The 27,965-nt window shown below is 38.9% G+C and overlaps 1 protein-coding gene across 7 annotated transcripts in view; it reads right to left on the bottom strand.

Moving 5' to 3' along the window:
* The window catches only part of LOC115081986 (protocadherin gamma-C3-like), a 191,622-nt gene that overhangs the window by 124,732 nt on the left and 38,925 nt on the right, over positions 1-27,965 (bottom strand). Inside the window, exons 1-2 of one of the 7 annotated variants that reach the window (XM_029586242.1) lie at positions 326-2,761; positions 149-217 (exon numbers count right to left, since the gene is read on the bottom strand). The exons of 4 other annotated variants lie outside the window; for them this stretch is intronic. In XM_029586242.1, the coding sequence (XP_029442102.1) occupies positions 149-217; positions 326-2,599 (2,343 nt within the window). In that variant the 5' untranslated portion in view covers positions 2,600-2,761. Of the gene's footprint in view, positions 1-148; positions 2,762-8,940; positions 11,572-27,965 lie in introns of those variants that run through there. 2 more of the 7 variants (XM_029586241.1, XM_029586228.1) reach the window with 2 other exon arrangements.

The raw sequence follows: 27,965 nt of genomic DNA, 5'->3' as shown, positions 1-27,965 counted from the left end.
AAAATATCGTGTACAGTTTCTTCTCCTATTCAATGTGGCAGCAGAACTTTTGAATATATGTAATTATGAATTCAACCTTAGAAAAAGCCGGCAAAAGAACTCTCAGCATATCTAAAACATAGTTTGGGGAATAAGAATGCTATCTCACCTGGTAGGGTTCACTCAAATCGCAAACACGAGATGGAAATGGATCGGTCTCATTCACCATGCCCCTAACCTGGGGAAAATTCAAAGGTTTCAAGAAGGTGAAATCACTTGTATCGGAAACAGGAGGAAAGCAAGCCCGGTAGCAATGGCTGTCAGACTCTGCTGGCCTCAAGCTCACCTCCATATATTTCAGAGTGCCATCCGAATTTATGTGCAGCGTTGGAGTGGGTTGTTTCATAAAGTGTCTGGATTGGGAGCTACCGTTATTCAAACAGTCACATAAAGAACTGAAGCTGTCTTTCTCTTTCCTGAGGCATTTAACAGAAAGTATGACGAAAGCAGCAAGTGAAATTACACTGATTGCCACCAAGGAGATAATTAAATACAGGGTCATGTCAGATTTGTTTGAATCTGTAATGAAATCCCGAGATTGTGGGCTTTCCTCATAAACATGGCCATCTAAAGTCATGAGGATGGTAACTGTAGTTGACAAAGCTGGATCTCCATTGTCCCGGACTAAGATGAGAATTTTCTGCAGAGAGTTGTCCGTCTCTGTGAAGGCTCTCATAGTCCTGATTTCTCCTGTATATGGAGCCACTCGAAACAAAGAGAGATCTGTAGGTTCTAGAAGACTGTAAGAGAGCCAGGCGTTATGTCCAGAGTCTGCATCCACTGCTGTGACTTTGGTGACCAAATATTCTATAGCAATTGACCGAGAGATCTTTTGTTGAGCTGTGAGCTCCCTGGAGGTTGCCGGATACAAAATAACCGGAGAGTTATCATTCAGATCCAACACAAAGACATAGATAGTGATATTGGAGCTTAGTTTTGGAGAACCACCGTCTTCCACCCATACTGGAATTTGCAAAACTTGAAGGAGCTCATAATCAAATGATCGCTGAGCATATATATTACCATTGTGGGAGTTGATGTAAACAAATGAGGAGATAAAAGAATCATGGATCGGACTCTCTGCTATGGAGTAAGTGAGTTGGGAATTCTCGTTCATATCAGGATCAGAAGCAGACACAGTACATAGCAAAGAACCCGGATGGTTGTTTTCTTTTATGTAGGCATTATAGAAAGGCTGTGAGAAACTAGGAGGATTATCATTAATATCTGAAACATTGAGAACCACTGTTGTCTTTGTATAGAGAGATGGTAATCCCAAATCTGTAGCAATTAGTTGAATAATATATTGAGACACCTTCTCTCTATCTAAAATGTCGCCTGTGAACAAAGAATAATGGTTACCAGATGACTTGAATTTAAATGGCAGGTTGGGTGATATATGCAAGCGTATTTCACCATTTGCTCCCGAATCTCGATCCCTAATACTGAAAAGTCCCACTACAGTTCCAACAGGAGTATTTTCTGGAACTGATTTTTCCAAGGAAGTTAACAGAATCTCTGGAGGATTATCATTGACGTCTTCTATTTGCACCTGAACAATACAGTGACCTTCCATTTCTGGAACTCCCTTGTCTTTTGCCCGTACATGGATTTCATAGAAATTGGATTCTTCAAAATCCACAAGTCCTTTTACGAGAATTTCACCGGTGTGGGCATCCAAACTGAAAATCTTGAACACTAAATCCGAAGTAAGAGCGTCAAAAGAATATTCAATTTCACCATTCAGTCCCTCATCTTTATCAGTCGCGTTAAGTTTAATTAGCGCAGTATTTACAGGGGAATTTTCCAGTAAACTGACTTTGTAGACTGAATGATCAAACACTGGTGCATTGTCATTGATATCCAGAACAATTACATTAATTTGGGCAGTTCCAGATCTAGCAGGATTGCCTCCATCAAAGGCAGTCAGGATCAGTTGGTGCTGTTCGTGCTCCTCTCTGTCCATAGGTTTTTCCAGAACTATTTCTGGGAAAAGTTTGCCATCTTTAAGGACTTTCACTCTGAGGGAAAAGAATAGCGTTGGATTCAGTTTGTAAGAACTAACAGCATTGGTTCCCACATCTGGATCTTGAGCACTTTCTAGACGGAAACGTACACCTGGAGTCGCGGACTCTGCAATTCTTAGTTGGCGTTCAATGGTGAGGAAACTGGGAGAATTGTCATTTATATCCAGTATCTCGACTTGTAGCTGGAATACCTCCAGTGGATTTTCAGTAACTACTTCCACAGGCAGTAAGCAGCTCGAGCTGGATCCACAAAGGCTTTCTCTGTCTAGCTTTTCATTCACAATCAGTGCTCCGTTTGCCACATTAACAGCAAAATAACGTCTGCTGCTTTCGGATCCCAATCGCAGCCTGCGTTTAGAAATGGCTGCAACGTTTATCCCCAGATCCTGAGCGAGATTCCCCACCACTGTGCCCTGCTCCGACTCTTCCACTACGGAATAGCGAAGCTGCCCCGAGACTAAGCCCCAGATACAGAGGGAAAAGAAGCACAGTACTTGCCCTTTCCAAGGCTTCCGGGAACTCTGCGACTCCATTGTCTTTCAATCCTTTTTCTGGACTGTTTTGTAGTTAAGGACTCGGCGTCCCTTTCAGTGCCCTCTCAAACAGACCATTGGGGCGAGGGCTTGAACCGGAGATGCCACAAGAACTCAGTCCTCCGCAGCCGCCGTCGGTAGACAGGGAAGGATTTGCGTCGGTACATTTGCTCTTCTCCGTCTGCGACTGAAGAGGAAGGGTGGGTGATTCACTGCATCACCGCGGGAGGAGGAGACAACGAGCCGAGCAGATCTACAGTCTCTATTTAGCAGTTGATTGGTGGAAGACTTCTCTGTCTCCCGACACGACGGACACGCCTCCTTTGCTCTTAAAGCTACAGAAATGTAAGTCTGTAGAGATTGCTTCACTCAGTGAAAAGTAATTTTTTTGTGAGATATTGTAGCAACAAAATGTAATTGTACACGGTTAAATGAGAAAAAAATATAATATATTATCTACAAGAACAGACTGAAGTCTTGATTATCTGGCATTTGTTTTCTGATCAACTTCAGAAGATATCATGCAATAGGGCTGCTTAAACTGCGTCCTTATTTAATTCACTTATTTAATTGACCACGTTATTGGAGAAAACGTTTTATTGTTTCGTTTGTAATGTCAATCAAATGCAGTTTCAACGTTATTCGTGCTATATTAAAAACGAGTGGTCCAATAATTATTCAAACTTTCCTAGCATTCTAGAATACTTTAAAGGACCAAATTCACACAGGTCCTCATGAAGGATGTGGTAAAATGTATCGTTGTAGTTTCAAAGAATCACACTTTGTGGACAAAATTAATTCTACACCTGAGCATGTCCGAAAGTAAATATAATAGTATGCCATTTTATTGAAACACCACAATCAAATGGAGGGGCAAGGCCTCAGAAGGTAAAAAGAGAAAACTACTCTAAAGAGTTTCCTGCAGCAGGTATTTTCCTCAAAATTGTAAACTCTTAGCAATCATACTTTTCAAATTAAAGGACTAATAATATCAGTAAGGAAAATTCTTTCTTCCGGAGAGTATGGTGTTGGAACAGATAATCATTGGTAACTTTTAATTCAGAAATGGGAAAAACTTCTGCCCATGATAACGATATCAAGATGATTCAGTTTAGTGGCTCCTAAAAAGGTTCTGGAGGCCTTCCCAGCCAGTCAGCTTCTCAAAATAATCTCAATGAATATGCAGAATATTCACTTATGAAGAAATAGGCAAGTCTTGGAAATTTCGATCCGAAATGAGAGAGAAAGTTTTCAGACCCAGATCGGGATCAAAAGCAGGAACTAGAACGTTTTTCTATTTCACAAAGGCCTCATAAGCAGGTCAATGAAAACATTATAGGTTATCATTTACATTAGAAATACTTAGATGGAATCTGTTTTTGCTGGAAAGTAGATTTCCATTTAAAATTGTGGCTGTGATCATAGCATTGTAGCCTGCAACCTTTTCCAGTACATCTGTGATCAGAGTAGTGATTTTTTAAAGGATGATGTAACTTGAAAAGGTATGTTCTGTTGAATATGTAAGAGGATGTTACCATTTTCACCAGTGTCATTATCGCACTGAAGGGAGGCAGCACTATTCTTGATAAAGCACCTTCTTGCAGAAAGGTAGACAAGGAGGTGAACTTTATTTCAGGAACACTGTGATTAACATCTATCACTTCTATTATCACAATGCAATGAGCATCCACAATAGGTGATCCATTATCTTTAGCTCTCATGTCAATTTCATATATAGTAGCCTCTTCAAAATCTATCTTTTCCATGACATGGATATTCCTTGTCTTTTCATGAATACTGATGTCTGAGATTTTCCCTTAAAGTGTGACCATCCAGTGCTTTTCTGTACCTTTTCTAGTTCCACTGTATCCTTCTTGAGATGAGGTGACCAGAACTGCACACAATACTCAAAGTGCAGTCACTTCATATATCTATTCAGAAGCATTATGATATTCACAGTTTTATTCTCCTTTCTTTTTTGAATAATTCCTAATATTGTAGTTCCTTTCTTGACTGCCGATGCATATTGAAATGAGGATTTCAAAGCATTGTCTACAATGACCCCAAGATCTTCTCCTTGTTGATTACTGTAATAGGGAACCCAGCACATTGTACTTATAGATAGGACGATTTTCCTATGTGCATCACATTGTACTTATCCATATTAAATTTCATCTGCCATTCAGTTTCCCAGTTCTCCAGTCTTGAAAAAATTTTTTTCTGCAGTTCCTCATACTGTAATTTTGTTTTAAATACTTTGAATATTTCTTTGTCATCTGCAAATTTGATGACTTCACTCATTTCTCCCTTTTTCAGATTATTATTGAATAAGTTAAACAATGATGGTTCCAGGCCAGATCTTTGAGGCACTCTACTATTCACTTTTTTTTTCATTGGGAAAACTAGCCATTACTCTTTATTCCCTCTCTTTTAACCCAGGGGTTCTCAAACCAGTCATTGGTACACACCCAGCCAGTCAAGTTTTCAGGATATCCAGAATGAATATACATGAAACAGATTTTAATGTACTGCCTCCATTGTATATAAATGTATCTAATGCATATTCACCGAAGATATCCTAAGAACCTGACTGACTAGGGGTGTCCCAATGAGTGGGTTGAGAACCGCTTTTTAACCAGTTTCCAAATCCACAATAGGATGTGACTTCTTATCCCATGACTTTTTAGAATTTGAAGAATCTCTCATTATGGACTTTAGCAAATTATATCTGAAACTCCAACTTTACCATATCAGTATGTATAGATATATTATCTATATCCACATGCTTATTCACACCTTCAAAAAATTCTGATAGGTTAGTAAGACACAACCTCCCTTTGCTAAATCTATGCTGGGTCTTCCCCAATAATCCATTTTTATCTATATACTAGTAATTTTGTTCTTAATAGCTTCCACCAGTTTACTCAGCACCAATGTCAGGTTCACCAGTCTATAGTTATTTGGTTCACCCCTGAATCCCTATTTGAAAATTGTTGTTGCATTTTCTGCCCTCTAGTCCTCAGGCATAGAAGCAGATATGCAGATTATCATTTGATAGTCTGAAATTTCATATATGATTTCCTTTAGAACTGAGGGGTGAATACCATCATTTCTTGGTGATTTGCTACTATTTAGTTTGTCAATTTGCTGTAGGCTCTTCCAGATTAATACACTGATCTATCTGAGTTCCTCTGTATCATCATCTTGAAAGAATGATTGATGTGTAGATATCTCCCTAGTATCTTTCTGAAGCAAAGATTTCATTTAGTTTTTCTGCTATGGCTTTACCCTTGGTCATCTAGTGGCCCAACTGACTCCATTGCAGAGTTCTTGTTTTTAATGTACTTGAGAAAGTTTTATTATTAGTTTATGCTTTTTGGGCAGGTGTATTCTCAAATACTCTCTAGGACTCCTTTATTAACATGAAAAGACTAATGATTTAAAATAACTACAAAGATTTCCATTCTGTGTCATTTTATGTCCACCATCAATCCCCTTGCTGATCTCCCCATGTGATATACTGAAGTTCTTTATCTTCTTAAAGGTGGTTTGTTTCTCTCCTTTCACCTGAAACTTCTCACTGCTCTCCTTTTATATGCTTTGTTCTTATTGCTGACTCCATCCAGTTCCCTTGTTCAGTTTTTGCAGGTGTATATAGCACTACAAAAGGTAGGTACAGATATAAAAGACACTATCTGTTGTATGGAACTTACAATCTTGTCAATCACTAATGATAAATATTATCAAATTGAAGTTATATCACTGGAAGCCTGTCAGGCTCTGAGTGAGTCATTAGAATTGACAAGTTGCTTATTTGAACTATTTGTGGTTTGGTGATGCACGTATTACTGAAGAAATTGAATGGAGTCTTTTGTATGAATTGAGATCAAATCTAATCTATGGGTGCCATAATACTATAATTTGAAACATAAAAATAGAATATAGCTAATTGGCACCATATTATGGAAATGTCCAACAATTCTAACCATTAAGCAAAATAGTTGCATTGCCAGCTCAGTTTTAAATCACATAATTAAAGTAATATTTTAATTCTTTGAAAAGTTTAAAATACATATAGGCCAGGTAGTAGACCAGTGATTGTACCAACACGGCTTTCAAATCACAATTTTCTGTTAATTAACAGAATTATTGGGCCGGTGCTGAGGTCTACTCCTCCCCACATAAAAATTTTAAAAAATTAAAATATTTATTAACATATTAAATGATTTCAAGTTTTGAACAAAATTAAAAAATAAAAATTTTTTAAATAGCAACATTTAGAATCGGTGACCTCATGAGTGCCTACATCCATCATTAACTAGTTGATTTTGTTGTGTTGATATTATACTAGTTATATCCCTTAATATTGTGTTCTGTGTCACAGATATAAAAGACACTATCTGTTGTATGGAACTTACAATCTTGTCAATCACTAATGATAAATATTATCAAATTGTTAACACATAGATTTATTAGAGGTTTGTTGCTCTGATCTAAAATGGATATTTTTGTGCCAAAGTTTTCCCCATTGAACATAATGGCATTTGTATTTATTTATTTATTTTGAACTTTTATATACCGACATTCATGTGGCAAGATACATATCATATCGGTTTACAGTGTAACACAATATTGCAACAAGCATTACATAGAACCGGGGTTACATAGAACTGGGAAAAACAATGTATAAAACTGGGGGTAGAATTAGCAGCTGTTAACCAAAGAGACACTTAGAGAATGAAGAATCAATTAAGCAAGAAACTATACATCAACACAAGAGAAATTTAAAATAAATATACGTAGGGATAAATAAAGGTACAATAAAAGCCTGTGAAGGAAGTATTTGTTTTGTTGATAAATCTGGGGCAAGTTTTGGCTGAAACAATACTGGCACAAAGAAAGCAACCCTAGCTACCCCGTAATTACTACTATAGCTAGCTCTGCTTTGCCCCATTAGAAGTTTACTGGAAAGTGCACTTGGCTAATAATCTTCAATTTACTATTATTACTTTTTGAAAGATAAAGGGAGTTAGTTAACGTGGACTGGAAGAACTTTGTATTCTTAATTGGGAATAGTGGATCAAAGCATCACCAATAAATGAATGATAAATGTGTATCAATATTAATTGCACAAGAACTTAACATATAATTTTTTAGACATGCTAGTTTAGAATGCTCTTTCTCAAGTCTGCTTAGTAAGTAAAAAGTTGAAACAGTAACATGAAACATCTGTTAACTGTCTAATATGGGTCAGTGTCTGAACTGTTTGTGACTCAAAGTAGTAGGATGTCTTTTGGCAGAAACCACAATTAAGGCATAAATCTGCTGAAATTGTGAGTTCTAAATAAGACCAACTGAACTTGCAAAATCTGAACTAGAGCCAGAAAATGAAAGTATAAAGTTAATTACAATTAACAGTGTCCTTTATATCATCAGAGAGAGAGAGAGAGAGAGCGAGCACTTTAGCCATCACATCTGTAGTCTCTAGGCCTACTTTGTCTCTTGTTATTTACTGTGATACTATTTGTTTTTGCTGGGTTTTACCATATTTTACAATCTTTAGTAAACCAAATATCTGCTTTTACAAATCTGTGTTGTGTGTTCTATGACATTATATACCTTTTCCATACTTTAAGCTGTAAGCAGTGTCTGTGTGTGTTTATGAGTATTTTCTATTGATACCTTTACATCATAAAGGAGAAAAAGACTAGATCACTAATCACATCACAGTATCAAATACATTTCGAGCAGTTGTCCATAAACACAGAATAAAAGAAACTATTTCAAGTACAGGATATTAAATGAAACACAGTAGGGTTCAGACACTGTTTTCTTTCCTCTCTTCTGCAATCAGTGCCATTTCATTCATATTTTGATAATTATAGTTTATCAGATGAGAGCAGAATGACATTGGTTGCAGAAGAGCTGAAAGGAAACAGTGTGTGTATATATATGTATTTATATGACTTGCCTAAATAAAAGATGATGGCCTAACCCAAATGCCTAGTCAAGCTTATGGAGACCTGGGACCCTTCAGGGTGGGAGTATTGTAGGAATAATACACTTTCATTAAATGTGAGTAATAATTACATTAATATACAGAAATTTGAAAAATAAAAGATGATCTAAAAGTCACACTTTGTAAGTGGTTAAATTGTAGTAGTTTGCTGACGATAGGCACTAAACATTGACATTACACCTTCTAACTCTTTGTAAGTGGAACATTTTAGATTACATATTTTGGAGAGAATTTCACAAGAAAAGAAAATGAATTTAATTTCATAGTCTGATAACCGGATTACAGCTAATTAAATATAATAAGTAATGATGTATTACATTACCTCTTTGATGTCAGGGAATCCATTGTTTGTATTTAATATCTGATTATATAGCCCAGGACCGCAGATTCCCAGTGTGTTGTAGCAACTGCCAATTGGAGTTGAAAGATTTGCTTTTTTATACAAAAAATCACTTTTGCCTGACTCTGTAGTTAGGTACATCCGATGGCAAAAGTTTTGTGGAGGAAGTTCACTACGAACTGCATCCACATAGTTCAAAGATGCAGAAGTCCTGTACAGAGAACTCCTGAAGGTTTTTAATGAGTCCTTTGACTGCCGCCATTTATACAATTTAACAAACCCTACTACTACTACCATGATAAAAAAGGCCACGGAAACCAGTATCAATGAAATAATTAAATAAAATGTTAAAGTTGCCTTTTGCTCAGATGTAGAAGACGTATCTACAACATCAGCCAGTGCTTCAGCTGGTGTGTCTGTAACAGATATTGTGATTGTAGCAGTAGATGATAATACTGGCTCGCCATTGTCTTTTATTAAGATAATTAAAATCTGCCTGACCGCATCAGTTTCAATTATATCGCGCGCAGTTCTTATCTCTCCGCTGTGAAGTCCCACAGTAAACAGGCTAGAGTCCGTGGCCTGTAAAAGAAAGTATGAGATCCAAGCATTATGGCCTGCATCCGCATCCCAAGCTATGATCTTGGTGACCAGACTTCTGGCACGAGTTGTTCGGGGAATCAAGTCTGTTTGTGCTGGTCTGGCGTTTGGACGTGGGTACAAAACTGAGGGAGCATTATCATTCTGGTCTGTAACAAACACATTTATGGTGATATTTGTGGAAAGGACTGGGCTTCCTCCATCAGAAACTTGAACGATCATTTTAAATTCCCTGATATTTTCATAGTCCAAGGGCAGTAGGACATATATGCTGCCATTCTCATAATTAATGGAGAAATATCTGAGGGCTAAATCTCCTAAGGGATCGCTTTCAACAATGGAATAACAGAGTTGACCATTTTGCTTAGAGTCAGGGTCAGAAGCACTTACGTTGAATATCGGAGTTCCCGGCACACCATTTTCAGTCACATAAACATTATAAGAGGATTGTAGAGGTTTTGGTGCATTATCATTGACATCTGAGACTTGTATAATTAGTGTTTTTCCGGTGGAGAGGGAAGGTGACCCAGCATCTGTGGCTGTGATACTAATGTTGTAGACAGATATCAGTTCTCGATCCAGAGCTTCTTTGGTTTTCAAAGTAAAATAATTTTTAATAGAGGAACTAAGACTAAAGGGGGTATTAGGTGGAATGAAACAGTTTACCAGACCGTTTTGTCCAGAATCTAAATCCATTACACTTAGCAGGGCAACCACTGTACCTGGAAGAGCGTCTTCAGGTATGGGGCTATACACCGAGGTCACTGTGATTTCTGGGGTATTATCATTGACATCAATGATTTCCACCTCTACTTTGCAATGACCGTGTCCAGGATTGGGCCCCTTGTCGTTGGCTTGTATGTAAACCTCATACATTTTATTGTCTTCAAAATCTAACAGCCCTTTGACTCTCAACTCTCCATTAACTGAATCCAAGAAAAAGAGTTCTCGCACTTTAGCAGGTGTGTGACTACCAAACGAATAAATTATATCTCCATTGAGACCTTCATCCAAATCGAAAGCCTTTACTTTGACAATTAATGTGCCTGTTGGTGCGTTTTCCCATACACGTGCAGTATAGGTAGATTGGTTAAAAACTGGCTTATTGTCATTTGCATCTAAAATATCAATAATTATAGGTACACTTGCTGATTTAGGTGGGATTCCTCCATCTAGTGCCCTTAAGTTTAACCGCAATTCAGTCTGTTCTTCCCTGTCCAGTTCTTTTTCCAGCACCAGTTCAGCATACTTACTACCGTCTCCTCGAGTTTGTATATTTAATACAAAATATTCATTGGCACTCATCTCATAAGTCTGCAAAGAGTTAGCTCCAACATCAGCATCTTGCGCGCTCTCTAGTGGGAAACGCGCTCCGGGAGTCACGGATTCACTGATTTGTAATTTAATTTGGCTGGTGAAAAAAGCTGGCGCATTGTCATTGATGTCCTGTATTTCCACAGTAGCGCTGTACAATTCCAGTGGATTTTCTATGACAATCTCAAAATTGATCAAGCAGGGAGCTAAAGAACCACAGATTTCCTCTCTGTTTATCCTTTCATTCACAAACAGTCTTCCGTTTTCCAGATCTGCCTCAAAGTAATTTTTGCTCGCTCCGGAAACCACCCGGAGTCTGCGATCTGAAAGTCTTTTAAAGTCCAAACCCAGGTCAGCGACAAAATTACCCACGAAAGTGCCTTTTGCTGTCTCCTCTGGTATGGCATATTGAATTACCGCAGAAGCCCAATCCAAAAAGCCAAGCAACATAAGAAAACGAAGTACTTGCCTGTCAGTTATCCAGTCCCTTTTCCTCTAGCGGTATTCATTTCGCTGAACATATAACTTCCCAATGAGACGTCTGTAACCTTGACTGCTTCAGCTTGTTCTCCGAGAAATGCTATTTAGCCACATGGCAGATTGAATTATTTGCATATTTAACTGAAAGCCTGGCATTGCTGAGTTTCTTTCTCGGGCTCACAGGCTGATCTCCCTGTCTCCTTCTGTTCCTGCGTCTTTCCACCCGGCTGAAAGACTAAGCACGCGTTGGTGGATCCCCAGTAACTTCATTGGTCAACAGCGGCACACAGAGTTTCAACCAATAACTACACAGAGCATTTCCTCGAGGCACGCCGAAAGTGCTCCTGCAAAATAGCTACAGCAGTTTCACATAGCAAAAGCACACAGTTGCTTAGCCTGATGGTGTGTTTACTTGAAAGCAAGTGATTTTTTCCCCCACAACTGCTTGAGGATTTCACATCTGTCTACAATTTAACTCACCACGCTAGTAAAACCTTACGTTATAATTGAACTGCCAGAATATTTTCCAGATATCCACCGCAAAAGTCCAGCATTGTTATGTCAATATTGCATGCAGTTTAGTTCTACTATCGCCTGGTTGCTGGGAGATTAGAAGCAAGGTATTTTAAGGAATATTTTCCTACAATTCAGAAGAAAACAGTTATAGTATTCAAACTCTTTCTACTGACGAACATAAACCATCATTAGTTCTGGTAAAAGCTACATAAACAAAAACTGAACAGAAGTGTTTTCAACCCGGTCTACTTTCATCCTTCCGTGACCAGTGACAATAGATATTGGCAGATAACTTTTGTTAGACGTGAAGGGTTTACAAACATTTTAGGATTTAAACGTTTGCAGTGACAATTATTTTGCAGTCTCATACACCCTTTCATAAACTACTTCACCTCTTACATAAGAAATGCCATCCTGGGTCAGACCGAGGGTACATCAAGCCCAATATCCTGTTTCCAACAGTGGCCAATCCAAGTCACAAGTACCTGGCAATTACCCAAACATTAGATAGATCAAAAGTTACTACTGTTTATTAATTACCCTAATAGTAGTTTATGAATTTAATCTCTAGGAATTTATCTAAACCTTTTTTTAAAACCCAGTTACACTACCTGCTGAAACCACATCCCTTGGCAATGAATTCCAGAGTTTAACTATGCGCTGAGTGAAAAATAATTTTCTTCAGTTTGTTTTAATTGAGCTACTTGCTAACTTCATGGAGTGCCCCCCTGGTCCTTCTATTCCCTGACAGAGTAAATGACCTATTTACCTTAATTTGTTCAAGTCCTTTCATGATTTTCTAGAACATGAGAAATCAGTGAAATCTTATATACAAATTGCAGAAACTTTCCAAAGCTTATCCAAATAATTTGTTGAGCTTTTCCATTCATTTAGTTTTCCATGCCTCTACTTTATGGGTTGAAATTCATTCCTTGGGCTGAATGATGGCTCAGTGGCAGAGCTGTCCTTGCCTTGGGGGTCCCAGTTTGATCCCCATTTTGATCTTCTGCATCCTGGGTGGGCTGGGGTTGGGGATATTTCAGAGGCAGTGCTTACACTTTTTGGGGTGCAGGGAATCCTGGTAATCATTAAGAAACACACCTGTTGGCCAAATGTAGTCTTGGCCTCAGGATGCTTTCTGCAATGACAAAACTAGGAAGAGTGGGAGGGTGGCTCTATTAAATATAAGGGAGAATCCCTGGGTGGTTGTAAATGAAGGCACATGGCTCCAGAATCCCAGCACTGTTTCTGACTGAGCTGGATAAAAGCAAAAGGGAAAGGAGGCAGTACTGTGCCCTTAAAAAAAGAAGACCCAGACCTTGATGATATTATATGCCCTCCCAAGAAGTGAAAGTAAAGAATAAAATATCTGCACACATGTGACAGTACATTTCAATAAATTTGACTATATTGAAATGCTACTTTAGGATGTTTTGTTAAAACTAGATTTCTTCAAAAAAGGCCCCGTAGGGATCCAAGATGGCCGCACTTTGCGAGTAGGAGCCGAGAGAGGTCCTGATATCTGTGAGATTTTTTTCCTCTTTTCTCCTTTCCTCATGCCTCCGAAAAGGAAGGGGAAAATCAGGGTATATCCCTCAACACCCCCACCATCTTCAGTGATGCAGCAGGAAATTATTCGGTTCCTTACTTCACAAGCTTCAGGAGAACCAGCTGTCAAGGAACCCTTGGAGCATGGAACTGAGGGAGAAGCTCCGGCTCCGGAGGAGACAACACTGAGCCTGGAACTCAGATCAGCCCTGGTATAATGCTCCAGGCTTACGTTTCTACACGGCGCGCAGAATGAGGAAATCCCTTCCGGTTTGCTAGCAGCAAAGTCATCGGATACTTCAGCTCCTCGGGTTACTGTTGAGTGCAAAGTGGCATCGGGAGTGCTGAATGGCGTGGAAATTTCGATAGCCATGCTAGCAGAAGGGGCAGTAGGGGTAAGTCCTACAGGTAATAGCCTGCAATTACCAAAAGAGACAACCCCTGAAGTTAAGCCCCTAAGGATTCCTGAATGCCCGGAGGTTGTAACAATGGTGGCTCTATGGGACTTGATGGTGGGGGTTGCTTCAGCGCTGAACAATTTAAACACCAAAGTTGAATATTTGGCTTCTCAAAATAGTCAAAAGGCTACTGAAGTTCAACATAAAGTTGATGTGTTATCTAAGCAAGTTTTGGAATTACAGGAAAAAGAACAAGAAAATGTGGCTTTTAAGGCAGCAGTGGTTAAAGATAGACAATATCTCACTAGAAGAGTGGAAGCACTTGAAAACTCTAATAGACATTTAAATATAAGGATCTTAAACTTTCCTCGACTTTTGGGAGAAATCCCATATGTTTCTTTAAAAAGGTTTTTTCAAGAGATCCTTGGATTTGAGGAAGGGAATTTACCTGAAGTAAATAAATGTTATTTCTTACCAAAAACATCTGTAAATTCTAACAGGTTAAATTTGCAAGAGAATTTAACTGAAATTTTGGAGAGTTCAAATTTAGAGTTGGACAGAGCCACCCTTTTAGTCTTTGTTAACTTCAGCAGATGTGCAAAATATTATGAGAATATATTTCAGGAAGTTCCCAATTACCTTTATGAATGGAAATGTAAAAGTTTTTCCTGATCTCTCCCCAATAACACAAGAGCGGCGTAGGAAATTTTTAGCCCTACGCCCTGAGATAATTTCCTTAGGTTATAATTTCATGCTGAAATTTCCTTGTAAATGTGTGTTAAAGAGGGGGGGCAGAATTGAATGTTTTCTTTACTGTTGAACAAGTGAAAGATTTTCTTGAAGCTAAGACCCCCATTACTTTGTCTCCCATAAATTAGAGAAATGTGGAAGCGTAGAAGTGCAGTAATTTCCCATTATGTTTAGTTCAGTATTACTCCCTTAATTACTGGATCCTTGTATTAATTACTATATTGATTTATGGATTATGGAGGCTATATGTTAATTTTTCTTTATATTATTTCTTCAAGGTTGATTGATGATTGATGTATTGTATTGTTTAGTGGAATTAATGTCTAGACCTCCATTGGTTTTCACATTTGCAAATTAAGTTTTGTAAAATTCAAAATTTATAAAGAATTAAAAAACAAAACAAAACTAGATTTCTTAATTTATATTCCATTTTTCTGCACTTCAAAGTGTACATCAAAGCAGATTACATTCAGGTACTATAGATATTGACTTGCCCAAGGTCACAAGAAGCGACAGCGGGATTTAAACCCTGGTTTCCCTGTGTCTTTAAAATGAATAAATATAGACAATCAGTGGCTGTTTAAGAGGGAGTCCCAATCATTGTATAATCCCAGCTAGAGGTCAGAATTAAGGCCCCAGATTGTAGAGTTCCTAAAAGAGCTCAAGTGCATGGTCTCTAGCTGAAGATTGTTGCTGCAATGACCAGACTACATGACTTGAGAAGGGAAATAAAATAAGGAAACATCCCTAAGTAGTGATAAAGGAAGGCTTATGGCACCACTATCCAGCAGAGGCCAACTCTGATTAAACTGGAAATCCAAAGGAGCAGCAGGAATCCTCTAAATTAAAAAAAAAAAGTTTAAACTTTGCAGAGAAGTTAGATAAAATGTATTTTGCAATCCATATCTGCCCATTACTGATTCTGGTGTTCTGTTCCATTATCTTTCTCCCTGATACATGTAATACCTGCTATCCCATGTTGTTCCATTTTTCTTATTTTTACATTTCTAACTCAAACATGATGATAGCATTTATTCATTCAGTTGCCTAAATATCTTCAGGTGGATGGCCACCATAAAATTTGATCAACTAAATTCCCTAAACAAAAAAAATTACAGCAAAAAAGTTAAAAGGTAATATTATTGCAACCTCCCCCAAACAACAACCCCAAATCCCCAAAACTGAGTACCCCCAATGTCAAAACCAGTGGTATTTGGGTTTTATGCAGGTGGAATTCCTTAGTGTCTCTACTGTTCATATTCTCAGTGTTCTGAAATGTGCAGTTCTGGAGATCTATCTATTTATCTATCTATCTATCTATCTATCTATCGCATACTATAACAATCATAAAAGTGTGTTTAGTTCTTATAGTCTTTCCTTCAAAATCAGTTTTAGCCTTCCTTGCAAGGAAGGCACCTCATTGTTAAAATACCACTAGTTTTTCAGCTTCTCTAACAAAATTGGATTAAAGATTCAAATGCCATAGGATAAATCCATCCTGGAAGCCCACCATCCTGCATCTCAGATCCTCAAAGATATGCCATCTCATTGGCATAAACTATAAAGGGTCAAATGCAGAAGTTCTGGATGAAAGTTGGAAGTATATTGAATTTATTCCCATATTCAAGTGACAATGACACCAGGAATATGGGAAAAATGAGAGTGCAAAAAAACCAAAACAAAACCATTGAATAATGAAACCAGAGAACATGGGTCTTCACACCCCTATATTTTTTATATTGTTGCACATGTATTTATGTATTTTACACCTTCTGTTAATGACCTGACATGTCTCATGAACCTTTTTAGAAAATATACAGCAATAGATAATTGAAAAATCACTCACCCATACTCTTACTAATCTTTTGATGTGCAGTCCATATAAGGGCAATTTTGTAACAGCCCACATATATTTTTAATCAAATATTCACAGAAGTTACAACAATCTTCAAAGGGAAAATGGGCACATACTCTTCTTTTGAAAATTATCCCATTAAAACTGCCTGCACACATTTACACCGGCTAATTTATGTGCATAAGTTTTCCAAGGAAATGTATGTACATACTTTTGAAAAATGAAAAAGTCTGTATGTGAATGCAAATCCCTCCCTAACTCCACCGCAGGAATATCTCTGCTCAATGTGATAGACTTACCCACATATAGGATATCTGTAAGTTTACCTACAGATCGGATGATCAATTTGACAACAGGACATTTCTGAAAATGACCCTCCCTATGTGTACTTGCTTTTTGGAGAGGCTACAGTGGGATAGATCGACCTTGCCCATTTGGCAGAGGCAAATACTGGGAAAACCTGTTTTGTTGAATGCCTGTTCTTTTTTTGACCCAGGAGTTTCCTCCTGCCCCTTTTGGACTTCTAGCTCAGTGAGAATCAGGGCTCGAATCCTGGCAACAGGAGTCCTCATTCACAGCTAACCAGGAATTTCCCCTCTGTTGTAAGGGCAGCTTGCAAACTGTGCACACAAGTGTAATGTCTCAGAGTTCTTTTGTCGCCAACATTATGCAAATTTTCAAAAGAAGAAACTTTTCTTTGAAAATTGAGTTAAAAAATGTATGTGCATAGACCTGCACCTGCTACATTTGTGGGTACTTTTTCCTCAGAAATATACATACCTTTAAAATAAAAAGTAAAGTATATGATAAGTACTATCCGCACTCACACTTCACCCCCAGGAATGCTTACCCTCCAGTGGCACTGCGCATGTACGTTTATCTGCAAATAAGTAAGGCAATTTTCAAAGAGCTCATTCTATGGATAAAGAATTGTTTTACCCATAAGAACATAAGAAATTGCCATGCTGGGTCAGACCAAGGGTCCATCAAGCCCAGCATCCTGTTTCCAACAGTGGCCAATCCAAGCCATAAGAACCTGGCAAGTACCCAAACTCCAAGAAGATCCCATGCTACAGAAATGTCTTTGAAAATTTCCCACTGTCCCCTCCCAACATTATAGTGATAGTTATTTGGCCTTGGGCTATACATCAAGGCTCCTTTTGGAACCCTGAAATCATGAACCCTAAATCCAGCAACCAGCAACGATCATGCCTTCCTCCCCTCTGGGGGCTGTGAATGATGTCTCTGTTCTATCACAATCCTTAACTAGCTATGGGGAGTGGAAGACCCAGCTCAGAGATTGAACTGGGGATGTTTCGTGCACAGCACTGTCACAAAGCCACTGGGGCTGGCCCTGTGTCTTAGAATATTAACAGAGCTGTGGTCCTAAATATCCAAGTTCATGTCCAGGTGAGTGGTTAAGGCTGTGTGAAGAAGAGTGGGTGTCAGAGGAAAGTTGAATAGTCCTAGGTTCCTAAATTATGTATAATAGCAATGATGCTTCTAATTGGCCAGTAGATTCATATTAATCAGCCATGTATTTAATTAATAGGTAGCTAAAGGCCTCATTTACTAAGGTTTTTTTCCCCCATTCTGTATCTATGGCAAAAGTGCTTGGTAAGTAAGATCCTAAGCTTGGGAGAGATTAAAGAGAGCTGGGGAAGCTGTTAATGAGAAGAAAGCAAAGCTTCTTCTGTGAGATGCTTTTTAAGAAAAGCAATGCTCTATATGTCTAATTTTAAAACCCTTGTGCGCGTGCCGTACAGATCCTTAGAGGCCCACAGCCACGCATGTATCTCCTGGTATGCGCATTGTGAAGCAGTTTAGAAAAAAAGCTGGGCCAGGGGCAGGGTCTAGGTGGGGCATGGGCAGGGTGTGGGCAGGGCAAGGACAGCGCCATTAGGCACAGACCCGCTGAAGCGTGCACCGGGAGCTGACTGGACTGCATAGGTTGCCGCTGCTCTGGACTGCAGGTAAGTAAAAAAACAAAAAAAAGCAAGGGTAGTCAACGGGGTTTTAGGGGTGGACAGGATAGCAGGGAGACAGGTTAGGTAGGGGGTTTAGGAAGTTCTCTCCTAGTCCGCTCCTTTACTGGACCTGACTGGGAGGGAACTGGGGAAAAGGCCTATTCCGTCGCTGTGCGCATCTACTAAATTTCTCCCCATTTACGCACACGAGATGGTACTCATGTGCACGCCACTATAAAATCGTTCACGCATATGCACATGGGTAGCAGATTTTATAACATGCGTGCATTGAAGGGCACATTTTATAAAATCGCTGCATCCATGTGCGTGTGCTGGCAACCATGCGCACACAGACATCTGCATGGAAGTTTGAAAGTTACCTTCTATTTCAATTACAGAATTTTATTTAAAATAACTTAAGAAATTTTGAGGTGATATTAACAGATTAAATTATCATTGACAGCACTTTGTCTTAGAGACTCATTCTGATTTATAATAGAAATCTCCTAGGACATTGTTGCTTGGTACTGCAGTTGGTCAAGAAGATTCATTCTTTTTAGCCTACTTTCTGAAGAAAAAGATGGCTTATGAGTCTATGCATATGTATTGATCAATAACATTTTTGCTTTGTGTTTTACACATACCAAATTTTCAGAATACATCACAGGAATTATGGACTTTGACAGAATAGTGTTTTGACTCTACATATGATGAGTGGACATGGAAATGAAGCTCCTAGGTGGAACTAGCTAGAACAAAAGGTTTAAGAAACCCTACAAAATGCCCTTTCAGGTAAAATTACCCAGACAAACATCTCAATATTCAGTGGAACTTACCTATATAAACCTTTTCAGAGGTTAGAGAGACTGACAGAGTAGCTAAAGCAGACAGAGAGGTATATAGAGGAGATCTTCAGGGACATAGAAGAGTTGTTTTATCTCCAGTCTGGCAGCCTCTTTGCTGATGCTATACAGAAGCAAGGTCACTTGGAAGGAGGACATCACCTTGGTGTGGCAGAAAATGATTCTAATGCTTGGACCTGTCCTCCAAGTGATTCATTATTCTCTTGCAATGATAATGTGTTTCTAGAGGCCAATAACCAATGTAAGACCCCAGAGGGCAGCTCTTGCCTCCTACCTGCAGAGGGCCTTGGTGTGCCCTGAAATTATCTGGCTAGTCCTCCTAGCTCTATGGCCCATACTTCCTGCTGGCAGCCATCTCCCCTTTGCCTGAGCTTGGTCCCATGTTTTGTTGTTTATATTTGTTCCTAGATTGCTTCATGTATTCAGGGTTCATGTTTGGTCCTACTTTGCTTCATGCATCCAGTGTTTCTGCTCGGTCTCATCCTCATGTTTCTTGTACTTCCAGTCCTCCTGCATTAGTTCTACACTGCTTCTGTGAGTCCTTTGTATTTCCAGGTTTTCTTGCATTGATCCTGCCCTGCTTATCTTGGCACCTTCATGTCCCTAGGTTTGGGTTCTACATTACCTTAGTGTGTGCCTTGTGTTCCTATTTTCCTCATCAAGCCCTGCTAGCCACCAGCACCTCAGGGCCCAACTCAAGGGGAAAGTGGTTGATTTATGCAGAAGATGTTTGTCTCTGCTCATGTGGGAGCTCTCCAGAATTGCCCTGCTCATGCACTATCTGTTTTTGGCTTTGGGAGTCACACCACTGGCTGACTACATTATTACAGCAAGCTCTGGCCAAATAGACTCCACTGAGCAGGGCCTGATTTCTGAAAACTTGAATCAGCACCAGTCTTAATCATCTGACGTGGAGGAAGGCACTCAGTTCAGCTCTTCAGCTTAGAGTGTCTGATGGAAAACAGTCTCATGAGTCATTTGTTTTGGCTCCCTCATCTACACTATCCAGGTTCCATCAGCTCCAGTTCCTGTAATGGTGATCTCAGTTCTTGCATAGTGATTCTGCTTCCATCAGCTTTAACAGTTCTGCTCCAGGTCAACCCAGCCCCAGCTATTCCAGTGATTTTAACTCCATTCCTAGCTACTCCAGTTCTAGCAGCTCCTGTCCCTGCACCAGTAAACACACTTCCTGCCCAAGGGAAGTCGCTGAGTCAAGTGGTCTAGAGGTATCAGTCTACCACCTCTAAACAAATGGCCAATTGTATGAATGCCAGCCAGTCTCCACACTTTAAATGCTCTATTCTGGAAACCAGCAGGGAAGTTTTGATTATGATAAAGAGAGGTCTGGTAAAAATAAAAGAATTCTCCCACTAAATGAGTTCTCCATCGATCCCATACTTTCAAAGTTGTTTGGAGAGTCCAAGGAATAATGCATATCAAGATCCAGGAATGTCGTGGGTGCCACGGAATGATTCTCAAAGGTGTATTCCTGACACTTGCTTGTTCAAGCCGTACCCATTGCTTTTTGGGTTTCGTACAGCTGAGCTCAACTAACACCTTTAATTGGGCTTCTGCATAATAGAGGGAAAGATTAGGTACCCCAAGTCCACCCTGTATTTTAGGGAGATAGAGGACTTGCCTGGCCATCTGTGGGGGTCTCCTGCACCAAATAAAATCAAATATCTTTTTCTGCCATCTGTGCAAAAGTATCAAGGATATATAAATGGGTAAGGTGGAAAACAAATACAAAAATCTAGGATGAATATTCATTTTTGTAATTGCAATTCTCCCAAACCAAGAAAAAGTCCATCTCCACCAATTTTCCAGGTCTTTATCAATCATATGGACCAATGGGGAGTAATTGAGAGAATAAGTCATAAAGAGAAGGTCCTATGCGTATGCCATGTATTTGAGAGAAGTCCTAGCCCAATAGAAGGAAAAATGTTTCTTACTATAACAGGCCTCTTGATCTGATAAATTTATATTGAGGAGTTCAGATTTATAGATTGACCTTAAAACCAGCTACTCTATTAAACTGTTGTAGTTCAACTTCTACCCCTTGGAGGGAGGAAGTAGGATCTGCCAAAGTAAACAAAATATCATCCACAAACAAAGATAATTTGAAAGACATATCTCCAATCTGGAGACCTTTAATGGTGGAAGATGAAGATATCCGGGTTGTGCATGGCTCCAGAAACAGCGCGAATAGTAACGGAGACAGGGGGCAACCTTGCCTGGTACCCGTTGCAATTGGAAATTCGGACCCATAACTACCATTAACTTTAACCTTCGCTCTGGGAGAAGTGTACAACTGCCTCACCCATTGTATCAGAGAATGTTCTATAGTGCATTCAGAACATATTCAGATCCCTTCAAGTTTTCCACATTTTTTTATGTTACATTATTCTAAAATGGACACTATACATTTTTCCCTCCTCAAGCTACACACAATACCCTATCATGAAAAGTGAAATCAAGTTTGTAGAAATTTGTGCAAATTAATTAAAAATAAAAAACTGAAATATCATATTTACATAAGTATTCAGACCTTTGCTTTGACATTTAAATTTGAGCTCAGGTGCATCCAATTTCTATTGATCATCATTGAGATGTTTCTCCAATTTGACTGGAGTTCACCTGTGGTAAATTCAATTGATTAGACATGATTTGGAAAGGCACATACATGTCTATATAAAGTCTCACAGTTGACAATGCATGTCAGAGAAAATCAAAGTCATGAAGTTGAAGGAATTGTCTGTAGCCCTCCAAGATAGGATCGTGTCAAAGCACAGATCTGGGGAAGGGTACAAAATATTGCTGCAGCATTGAAATTCCCAAAGATCACAGGAGCTACCATCATTCTGAAATAGAAGAAGTTCAGAACAACCAGGGCTCTTTCTAAAGCTGGCCATCCACCCAAACTGAGCAATCAGGAGAGAAGGGCCTTGGTCAGGGAGGCGACCAACAACCTGATGGTCCCTTTGACAGAGTTCTAGAGTTCCACTGTGGAGATGGGAGATCTTTCCAGAAGACAACCATCTCTGCAGCATTCCACCAATCAGGCCTTTATGGTAGAGTGGCCAGACAGAAGCCATTCCTCAGTAAAAGGCACATGACATCTTGCTTGGTGTTTGCTAAAAGGCACTTAAAGGACTCTCAGAGCATGATACACAAGATTCTTTGTTCTGATGAAACCAAGATTGAAATCTTTGGCCTGAATGCCAAGCATCATGTCTGGAGGAAACCAGGCACTGCTCATCACCTAGCAAATACCATCCTTATGGTGAAGTATGGTGGTGATAGCTTAATGTTGTGGGGATATTTTTCAGCTGCAGGAACTTAGAGATTAACCAGGATCAAGAAAATGATGAATGGAGCAAATTACAGAGAGATCTTGGTGAAAATCTGCTCCAGAGCACTCTGGACCTCAGACTGGGGTGAGGATTTACCTTCCAACAGTACAACAACCTTAAGCATACAGCCAAGGCAACACAGGAGTGGAATCTGGACAAGTCTGTGAATGTCCTTGAGTGGCCCAACCAGAGTCCAGGCTTGAACCTGATTGAACAACTCTTGAGAGATTTGAAAATAGCTGTGCAACAACACTCCCCATCCAACTTGACAGAGTTTGAGAGGATCTGCAGAGAAGAATGGGAGAAAATCCCGAAACCTAGGTGTGCCAAGATTATAGCATTATACTCAAGAAAACTTGAGGTTGTAATCCCTGCAAAAGGTGCCTCAACAAAGTACAGAGTAAAGGTCTGAATACTTATGTAAATGTGATATTTCCATTTTTTACTTTTAATTTATTTGCACAAATTTTACAAATCTAATTTCACTTATCATTAAGGATTTTTTGTGTAGATTGAGTGGTGAAAAATGCATATTACCCATTTTAGAATAACAAAATTTGGAAAAGTGAAGGGGTCTGAATACTTTCTGAATGTACTTAATCAAGCTGTGAAATTTGTTGCCAGATGATGTGATCAGGGCATCTAGCATAGCAGATTAAAAGGGTATAGACAAGTTCCTGGAGGAAACATCCACAAACCATTATTAGCCAGGTAGACTTGAGAAAACCACTACTTATCCCTGATGAGACCTTGATCCATTCAAGGAATGTGTCTTCTCTGCCAGGTAACTTGTGACTCAGATTGGTCATTGTTGGAGACAGCATATACTTGTTGGACTTTTGGTCAGATCCTGCATGGCATATGTTCTTAGGTTCTTACATAAGTGCTCTGCTAAATATACACAGATAAATTTAGGAGAGCAAGGTTTACCAGGTAACTTTAGGACTGGTATTTTTCTCTGCAGATTTACCTGGCTAACTTTGTCCAAACAGTGCTGAATATAAGTTTTACCTGGACAAAGTGAATCTAAGCTTCAGGAATGGTAACTCAGTACTGTTTCTTTGTACCCGAGTAAATGTTTTTTTGGAACAGTTTTAAAAATAAGCTGTTGGTACAAACTTAAACTATATTCATTTTCTCAGTTCACATTATAATATTGCATGAGTTAAGTTTTTACTGTGGCATTTTGAAATCTGGAGTATGATGATGTTGAAATCATTTTTCAAAAAAGAACACACTCAGAATTTCAGCACATAAGTTATATCCACTTTACTATGAAACTGACATATTCAACACAAACAAAGAAAATGAAAATCGAGCTTTGACTGTATTGAAAGTTACCTCACATTTACTGGACCAGGGTAATTTTCAGTGTAAGTGCCAGGCAGCCCATGCTCTGATTTCCCTCCAAGTTTGTTCATGTTTTATGGAAATTTTCATGCCTCCAGAAGACAGTTAGACTCATAGATTAATTGAATCACTGGTATAGCACACTCAGTTCTAGTTCAAAAGTGCTAAAAATGGCTAAATTCACAAAATCTGAAACTGGAATGGAGGTTAAGGTATTTAACTGTTTTTAGGAGGAAGGTGTCAGTTGAACCTACACTACTTCAAAATTGTGAAAACAGACTTGCAGACCTTTTGCACTTATCTTGTCTTACTTTGCCCAAAATGTAAATCTGGCCTTATGGGTTTTAAGAATGCCCAGGTTTGGTCCTTGGGCCCTCACTCTCTGTATGTATATTTTTCTCCTAAGTTATGTTATCTTTTTTTCTTTTAACTAGGACTTTTATGCAGGCAATATATACATCTTTTTCTTTCTATCCCTATTGATGATTCTAGAAAAAATGCATTCATAAACTTAATGTGAGTGTTTAGACTGGCAATCATTTTCTAACACTGAATTTTTTAAATAAAATAAAGCAAAAAAAAAAAAATTCTACTGTAGAATATCTATTCAATATTATATAAATCTTGGTATACTTTTCCTATGAAAGGCAATTTTCAAAGTCATAGTAATATACCCAGGTAAATGGACATAGTTGTTTTAGGGGGAAATTATGAAATCTCACAGCATGAATGCAGGTCCATAGCTACCTTGTACTAGTTGGCCTGCAAGCATATATTCAAAACCACATGGAGTTTTGCCTTTGAAAATGCAGGGCCTAGCTGGAAACTTTGCACTTGCTGAACTATGTGTGCAGATTTAAAAATGAAATCCCCACACAATGTCAACTAAATCTGCCTTTCCCCACTATCTGATTCACTCCTTTTGTGTGCAGTTAAATGTACCCACATGTAGTCTGGCTTTTTATGCAGGTAAACAGCTGCTTATATGCCTATAAAACTTTGAAAATTACCCTTCCTATGTCATGGTACCCAGGTAGAATCATAGACAGAGAGCTAACAGGAATTTTAATAATCATATTTGGTGTGCGGTTTATGAGGATTCTGTATATCTGCAGAGTGAGAAACAGCTCTAGCAGACATATTGTGTATGTATAGAACTGCAGCTGTGTTTCTTAAGGAACATTGCCAGTGGGGAGAACTGACAACCAGACAAAAGAGACATGATGCTAAAACCACAGGCACCATGGTAAGGCTAAAACTCAGCTAGAAGAGAGATAGCTTGTGGGAAGAGGAAAGATACTAATGTTGGGGCAACAGTGGGCTATGGTGAAAAGAAACAGATCCAGCTATCATGATGTACTGAGATAAGAGGAAGCTGGTAAACAAAGAAAGAAAATCTCTATATAAACAGGTAATGTGCAGGCAGAGAACAGAAGGAGTTCCTACTGTGACTGTCAGGTCATTTTCCCTTCCCTCCCAATACTCTGTCTTTATTTTGCAGACCAATAAATGCTTCTAACCTAAGTACCATGTTTGATTATCTATAAATGGGGATAAGCATTGTAAGAATTCTTATTATTAATATGAGATTTTACTGGATTCTAATTTTCCAAATCTTAGAGTATTATTTATTTGTAAAATTGATGTAAAATTTGGTAGTAAGCAGCTTTGAAGAGGAGTAACTGTTCATGACATATCACAGATTTATATTAACTATATTGGTTTATTAGAGGAAAGACAGTGCTAGCTTTTTATACTAGGATGAAGGAAACCGAGTAACTGTAATTTTTTAAAATGTCGTTTTAATTGGGTTAGTGAGTGTTATGCTTAGTGCATGTCTATATAACTTGTGTTTTATTTTATGTGAGATCATGACTGTTATATTAACTCCACTGTTCACTGGATTCATTATTTTTAATGTTTTAAACTTCCCTGTTTTGAGCATTTAGGGAACTCAGGTAACAATGCAAATAAATAAATAAATGTCTGAAAATTGCCTTCCTCTGCCCGGGTAAAAAGTATTTATGGGCATTCATAATATGCATACTTCTAGCTAGAAGTGGCAGTTTTCCAGGGGATATGTTTTGAATGGGGTTGGAAACAACATAAATAGATTGTATTTTCAAATCTACACAGGTTATTTTTCAGCTGGATTTTCTCTCATAAGAAACAGGTGTAAAGATTGTGGGTACTTTTGGCATTTTTCAAAGGGAAAGTTCCCATGTAGTTTTCCTTTGAAAATTATCTACAAGGTGCATGAGTACAAAGTAGCTGTAGACTTTGTGGCCAAGCAGGCTGTTTGAAAATTGCCCTCTTAAAGCTTTGTCATTTTCTTCTGTAAACTCTGCCTGACAACAGAAACAGAGGATCAGGCTGTGTGACCTGTGTGAACTTGATCTTGTGTCCAGTGTGTGGAAACTTGTATGTGGGTGATGGAGAAAGGCAGTCTTGCTTAAAGACAAACAAGAAGATGGCAGCAAGTAGCATTATAAATGATGTGTTACCACAGGTGCCATGGTAAAGCCGAACAAGACTGAACAATCACACATATGAAACTAAGAAAGAGAACTATGTTGGGAGCAGGAGGAGTAGGGTAACTGGAAATTAATAGTTACTGGAAATTTACAAGAAATCTAATGACGCATGTTGGAAGGGCTAAAAATTGTCAGAGCACAAAGCCTATAGAATGAAAAAAATGTATATAAGCTGAGCTGTGACAAGCATTTAGGGAAGGAGGCAAAATTCAGATTTACTCTAGCCTTATGAGAAGCCTGGCTGACTTCCCAATACTCTGTACTCTGAACAAGGTATATCAATAAATCCACCTATTATTTTCTTTGTGTCCTGGTGACTCCAATGTGATTGCTAGGCATGGCCCGGAAGGCAGTAAAGGCTGTTTTCTTCATAGAATGGAGAAGAGCAGAGTAATCTCGGCAGAAACATCCAAGAGGAAATCGTGACAATAAGTGAAGCAATATGAAGACGACTCCATAAGGACTGGAGGTTGTAAGTATATAATCTATTTCTATTGTACTGTTTAGTTTAGTTTTTTTGCCTGTTATGGAGACTGAGTTACAGGTAATACTTTGTTGCTGATGTGTTATTGTCAATATGTCTGATTCTGCTTTGATTTTGCCTGTAGATGTAGTTTGTGCAGCATTTCCTTTTAAAGAAAAAACTTGTAGAGGAGCAGAATAAATTGTGGTTTAAGGCAGCAGAATCTAGCCCTTTTTCGTGTTGGCCACAAGAAGGTTCCTTAATGGATGCCTCATTTTCAGGGTTCTGAAGTTTTATACTTGATCACGAGAAGGATAACTCTCTTGAAAAATATTTGCAGGTTTTGGATTTGTGGGAGAACTATCATTAGACTAGGGAGGGAGAAAATGATAACCCCCCAAATAGAGAATGTGGATTTAAAGAATCTTTTATCACTAGGAAAAAATTATGATTTGATGGAGATTTCTTGTGAGATCTGCACCCTTGGGAAAAAAAAAAAAGACTACAAATTCTTTAATAGTAACCTGGTAACTAAGGGCCTCATTTTCCAAGCGTATCGCACGCGGTAAGGGACGTTTCGCAAGCGAAATGTCCCTTTTCGCATGCAATACCAAGATGGGGGCGGAGTTGGCCCCGGAAGAGGAGGAGATGGGGCATCACCGGGGCCGACTCCGTGATGACGGCGCGCACAGCGAAAAGATAAGTGCCTTTTCACTGCCTATTTCGCTCCCAATAGCTACACCTCCTATGGTGGCGCTATTGGGTGCGAAACCAGCAGCGATCGCAGGCCCGCCCCCCGTTTCGGCCTGCGATACTTTAGAAAATGAGGCCCATAGTGATTGATAGCAGAAAAAGACTATAATGGTCCATCCAGTCTGCCCAGTAAGTTTATTATTATTATTATTATTATTATTATTTTTAGGGTTGTAACAATTGCCTCTCCATGGAGGCTAACCTAGGCCCTCTGTTAAGAGTAGTAGCAACTGCTGCTCCATGCAGGATACACCAAGCCTTCT

The sequence above is a fragment of the Rhinatrema bivittatum genome, unplaced genomic scaffold (assembly GCF_901001135.1).
Source record: "Rhinatrema bivittatum unplaced genomic scaffold, aRhiBiv1.1, whole genome shotgun sequence".
Classification (NCBI taxonomy): Eukaryota; Metazoa; Chordata; class Amphibia; order Gymnophiona; family Rhinatrematidae; genus Rhinatrema; species Rhinatrema bivittatum.
The sequence above is the reverse complement of the archived record's forward strand: the minus strand, read 5'-3'. Positions and strand labels throughout refer to the sequence as shown.